At 45.6% G+C, this 5958-nt stretch overlaps 1 protein-coding gene across 3 annotated transcripts in view; it reads left to right on the top strand.

Moving 5' to 3' along the window:
• ano11 (anoctamin 11) overlaps window positions 1-5159 on the top strand; it is a 20275-nt gene extending 15116 nt beyond the window's left edge. For 2 of the 3 annotated variants that reach the window (XM_062541644.1, XM_062541643.1), the window contains 4 exons: window positions 195-337; window positions 1414-1504; window positions 2216-2375; window positions 4415-5159. In XM_062541644.1, the coding sequence (XP_062397628.1) occupies window positions 195-337; window positions 1414-1504; window positions 2216-2375; window positions 4415-4533 (513 nt within the window). In that variant the 3' untranslated portion in view covers window positions 4534-5159. The remainder of the gene's footprint in view (window positions 1-194; window positions 338-1413; window positions 1505-2215; window positions 2376-4414) is intronic. The other variant, XM_062541645.1, reaches the window with a different exon arrangement.
• Window positions 5160-5958: the final 799 nt, after the last annotated feature.

Raw genomic sequence — 5958 nt, 5'->3', positions numbered from 1 at the left:
TCCGTGGCATTGATTTATTGCAGTTACATTTAATTTAGAAAATGACATTCAACAGAAGCTGTGTTTAGCGCTATCCTCTGCTGTACCATCCTTTCCCTGTCTGTTCTCTTCTGACCTGTCTTATCCTCCCCCGTCTGCCCCGTCCCTCAATGTCCTGTCCTTTATTTCCTGTCTTGTCCCTCCGTGTCCTGCAGGCTTTCCTGATTGCTTTCACCTCTGACTTCTTGCCGCGTCTGCTCTACCAGTATAAATATGATAATCAGCTGCATGGCTATGTGAACTTTACCCTGGCCTACTCCCCACCCAGCTACAACCACACGACACACGCCATCTGCAGGTAAATCAGCAGCGCTGACTAAATGTGTTAAGATGTGATAATAGGAAAGCTTTTATTCAAAATGATTAAAGAAAATAAAATAGAGAGCTCATATTGCATGGATGAAGTAGAGCCTTTAAGACACAACAGAGATGTTCTATTATTTTATTTTGATTTAAATTGTACCTTATTCATCCCCAATGTCATATAAAAGACACTTTCTGGTCAGCGGCCTTCAAAACAAGAGACTTTGCCATCCATTTCCTTCCACCATTTGATTAGGAAAAACAAGAGCCGCAGAATGAGGATGCTAGTCTCTAAAGCTGTCACTAGAGGGCACTGTTCTTCAACTGTATTGTAGCTGGATGTCAATGGCAGAGCTTGTGGTCGTGTCATTAGGAAACTCAGGTCTTTTAATGTTAGCAGGCCCATTTTAAACACATTTTACAATGGGATTCTGGCCAGTGTCCTCTTTTATGCGGTGGTATGCTGGGGTAGCTGTTTGGCAGTGGAGGATAGGAACAGGCTAAATAAACTCATTAGGAAAGCGGGTTCAGTCATTGGTCTCAGCCAAAGTGCCCTGGAAGATGTGATAGAACAGAGAACCATGAGGAAAATAAAAAGGATTGTGTCACAAGATGACCACCCTCTTCATAGCTTTTTTATAAAAAGTGGTAGGAGTCAGCGACTCCTGTTTCCCAGCTGCTCAACTGAGAGATTCAGGAGATCTTTTGTGCCTTCTGCAGTCAGGCTTTTTAATAAGCACCTCTGACATCAGGGTTGATTTTCTTAATTATTTATAATTTTATTTATAATTATTATTATTATTTTTTTTACCTCCTCCTCCTATACTGCTGTATGTTGCACAAGTTGGTAGTCCACTGCCATGGTCTGCTTTGCTGTCTGCTTGTGTTCTGTCTAACTGTATGTTGCTTTTCCTGTTGCTGTGTCTTGCTTTATGTTATTGTGTGTCATGTTGTGCTTTGCTTATGTTGTTGTCTGTATGGTGGCACTGAGTTTCCCCTTTAGGGGATTATTAAAGTTATCCTTATCCTTATCCTTATCCTTATTAATAACCTGTTTCCTTCGCTCCTCAGATACAAAGCCTTCCGAGACGAAAATGGGAACTACACTCTGGTGTACTGGGAGCTGCTGGCTGTCAGACTGGGTTTCATCATTGCATTCGAGGTTGAGTGTGCACTCCCCTGTACTTACCTACTGTATGTGCCCCACTTTACAACAATCGGTTACCTCTCTGCTGTAAATACAGCCTTGTCAGCGACTCTTCAAAAGCCTTTTGAAGCCTGCGCTATTATCATAATTGGGAGTTTTTCTTCTCATGCGAGGCATCACTGTATATTCTTGTACTTAGCGGCTCCTGCAAAGAGCTGTTTACCGTTTCCTTCCATTGTCACTCATTTCACGCCCTGCTACTTCACAGCTATAAGTACAGCCTGGTCCCCAGAGACTCTCAAAGTTGTTTGTGATACGGTACAACACATCCATCCGTTCTTATACGATACTATGCATCCATTATACACTCACCGCATTTCAGAGTCTCTGTAAACTACCGTAAAAGATTACTGGAACAAACACTCTCCAAAGTGTCATTATGGGTCCCAGCCGTGGCGCAACTGGCTGGGGCACCTGCACCGCACGCCGGCGACCCGGGTTCGATTCCCGCCCCGTGGTCCTTTCCGGATCCCACCCCGACTCTCTCACCCATTCACTTCCTGTCTCTCTCTACTGTCCTGTCAAAATTAAAGGCACAAAAGCCCAAAAAATATACTTAAAAAAAAAAAAAAAGTGTCATTATGGCCGCTGTTCCTCTCTGAGTTTCTGTCTCCGCTCTCTCTCTCTCTCTCTCTCGCTCTCTCTCTGTCTCTGGGCTGGCTGCAGCACGCGGTGTTCTTCGTGCTGCGGGCCATCGACTGGATGGTGCCGGACGTGCCCGAGTCTCTGGAGCTGAAGATCAAGCGCGAGCGCTACCTGGCCAAGCAGGCGCTGGCCGACAACCAGGAGGCGCTGCTGGTGAGTCGCCTCTTGGCCTCCAGCCCAGGTCAGTGGACACGGAGACGCGCGCGCGCACACACACACACACACACACACACACACACACAAGGCGAGCGACACACTCATCGTCGCTTGGCCTGCAGTGCACGCTCCAAACTGGGGGTCATCTTCCATGGATCCTGCACTGGTCATCTCATGCTGGACGTTTGGAGAGGAGCTTTGTGTTGTAGTGCGAGCAGTCCCCCACACGCCCCCATCCATGAGCTCTTCATGTTTTTCTCTTGTCATGGCTGTCACATGAGCTACATCCACATCTACATCAGTCTTTGTGCTACATTGTAGCTTTTAGTGAGATCTCAAAAACTCCAATGGAAGTATTGTGCCTTTTGACATTTCAAAATAAAACAAATCTCCACACATGAAGGTACAGTAAATATAAATTCCTCACTGAGTGCCTCCCCGGTAATGACCAGTTGGATCGGAGGCCCCTGCTCTACTCTCTCTCTCTCTCTCTCTTCCTTCTTCTCTCTCTCTCTTTCTCTTTCTCCCTCTCTCTCTCCCTCTCTCCCTCTCCTCCTCTCTCTCTCTCTCCTTCACGTGTTCGAGAGAGATGAAATCCAGACCTCTCTCTCCAGGTCTCCGGCCCCTCTGGCTCTTTGGCTGCTCTGACTTCAGCTCCCATTTCAATGCCTCCGCCAGGTTTCCCTTCGTTGCCTCCGCCATCTTCCCCCCCTAAAGTTCTCCATGCACCCCTTTTCTCCCTCTACCCTTAAGTCTGGAAAATAATAAACACGCCGCACAACTAAAAAGGGCCGGGTTTCCCAGATTCGTTAGGAAGCTCTTAAGTACTAAGAACTTCTTAGGAGCGCTCTAAGAACATTCTAAGAACGCTCCTAAGAAGTTCTCAGCACTTATAAGAGCTTCTTAACGAATCTGGGAAACCCGGCCAAGGACTTTTTCCGTTGATTGCGATGGCGAGTTTTTTTGCTGTTATAATTTCGAGGTGTATTTTAGGTCACTGTGCCTCCTCGTGATCCAGTTCAGGTGACCCGCATGTCTTCCCAATCCTCTGCAACCACCAACCCAGTTTACACGCCGTCTGCATCCGTCCCAATCAGAAATAACTTTTGGAAAGCCACTCTCCCATCAGTCCTGGTCTGGATGCATATTTAGCTGCCATTTCTAGGGCATGGCCACAGATAGATGCTTTGATAGACTTTACTCATAACTAGCAGACTCAATGTGACTTTTTAGGGGCACATTTCAACTCACCAGCCCATGGTGATACATGGTGTGCTGGAGTTACAATACGAAGGGACAGTCAAAGTCGCACAAAATAAGTGTCACATTTTATGGGTAAACTTCCAGAAGATAAAGATTTGAGCGTCCATGCTACGGCACATTTTGACTTCTCTTCTATCTCATCAGCCTCCGTTCTGCTATTGCTTTGGCTGTGTCCTTATACAACAACACAGCGTGTTACAGCAGCAGGGCACCAAGCCATTCCATGTCTTTGCTCTCAAGTTTTTTTTTTTAGTAAATGTGCCATCAGTGTCGTACTGTGCTGTGCCTTGGTGTGTGTGTGTATGTGTGTGGGTGTGTGTCCGTCCGTCCCCGTGTCCTGACCATTACACTGTGTTTATTGTGATGCCTTGCTCTCTGTTGGTTCTGGTGTTCACTGAGCGGTCATTACCTGACCAGGTGAGTACAGGGGCTGGGGTGAGTAGAGTTATTCTCTCAGGCTGTCGTCATCAAAGAGCGACTTCTTATTCTTGTGTAAACTAGTCACAGTATCCATCAACAGAATACTGTAGTCTCAGGTACTGGTACTAGTATTTCTTACATTTTATATTTTGACTGGCAGTTTGATAGCTAGTATTACTACAAGTTTATAACTATTATTCTACTCCATAACATGTCCTAAATATTGTACATTTATATCATGTTCATGTGCAACAGAAAGTACATCTGAAATGGTGTTCTTTTTTCTGACGTTGGTCTCTCTCTCTTGACTCTTCCTTTACTGCTGCTGCTGCTGCTGCTGCTGCTGCTGCATTCACGCTCACTGTTGCCTCCACCTTGAAGCAAGCAACGCACCTGGGAAAATGAAGCAAGCCTGTAGTGGGGGCGTGCGTCCAGCAGAGGGCGGCATCGCGAAGGGAGGACCTAACGTCTCCAGCTCTGATTCGGCTGGGACGCCCTAGCAGTGCTGCTGTCTGTCAGTGAATCCAATTGCACACGGTCGGATACTTGTCGATCACAAAAGATTTTTATGCGTTGCTGTGTTTGTGTATGTGTGTGTGTGTGTGTGTGTGTGTGTGTGTGTATAAAGGGAATGTTTATGAGTGATTGTGTGTGTGAATCTGTGACTGTATGTGTGTGGTTGATATTGAGTGTATTGTGATTTTCATGTTGTACATTGCACACGTCTTGTTATGCCAGACTTCTCCAATGTCATCGTTTACCTCCGGCTCAAAAGTTACAACTATCCTTACTCTCTTTCTCTGCTCAAGCAAGTCCAGTACAGTTCCACTGTATCAAATCCAAAACAGCAAGAGAAGACATGTTCTGCTTTGCTACAATACTGCTTCAGTATACATGTGCTGTACATGATATAGATTTTTACGAATGACTAGATAAGCATATGGTTCTTGTCCCTGACATTGTACCAGTTGAAATGGCTACTGTAAAAGAAATGCTGTAAAAAAAGGATGCTACTGTAAATTAGAATTGTAAACATGGCTGAGGTCATGTCATGCAGATGATATGTTTATGTGCAGGCTGTTTTATTGTTTAATGACATTTTTGAAAATAAAAAATCTAGTTTGAATGTTTAAACATCGCATGTTGTTGTTAAGTGATTGCAATGGGATGGCTTGCTGGGATAACAGAATGAGATGCAGATGGCAGCAGTGGGTACAGTTGTACTTGCTTTGTCACAAGGATCCTCTTCTCTGCTCAACTTTGAAGGAAATACTTGCAGAATCTGTCCCAGCAAGTCGGAGGCCAGGAAATGAAGCTGGAGTCATTAAATCCGAGTGTAAGCGAAATTACACGCCGTGCCAGTTGGCAGAGCTTTCCCCCAGGTAGCTGAGGCGCTCAGTGCCACATCGAATTGAAAGGCCTGTTGCGTGTGTTTTTGCCTTGCCTCAGCAATCACCAGCGTCTTTATTAACTTGACCTCCAAGTCACCTCTGTGACCAGGTCGTTTTCCTTTAAGGAACATCAAGAGTGGAGTGAGAAAGAAATGGAGGAGAGACGACGACTTTGACGTGATTTATTAGGAGCTGGGAGGAGACAGGTGTTCTGTTAATGATTTCTTGCTTTCTATACCTTCTCCGCTCACTCACTCTTCCTCTCGTCTCTCTTTCGCTCTCTCTCTCTCTCTCTCTCTGACTTCTTTCAAACTACTTGAAAAAACAAGAGTATGGCCCAAGGCATAGTGACTCTCCCCTCTCTTTTTCACTCTCTCACTCACTCTCTCTCCTTCCATCTTTCTCTTTCTCTCTCTCTCTCTTTCTCTCCCTCTCTCTCACTCTCTCTGCTCCCGCCGAAGCTCCAGTTTTTTTATTGTTGTGATTGCAGCGCGTTCCTCGGCAGCTCAGCCCAGAGGAAAAGTGCGTCGGTAC

The sequence above is a fragment of the Sardina pilchardus genome, chromosome 7 (genome assembly GCF_963854185.1).
Source record: "Sardina pilchardus chromosome 7, fSarPil1.1, whole genome shotgun sequence".
Lineage (NCBI taxonomy): Eukaryota > Metazoa > Chordata > Actinopteri > Clupeiformes > Clupeidae > Sardina > Sardina pilchardus.
This window is presented reverse-complemented; position numbering and strand designations above follow the sequence as displayed.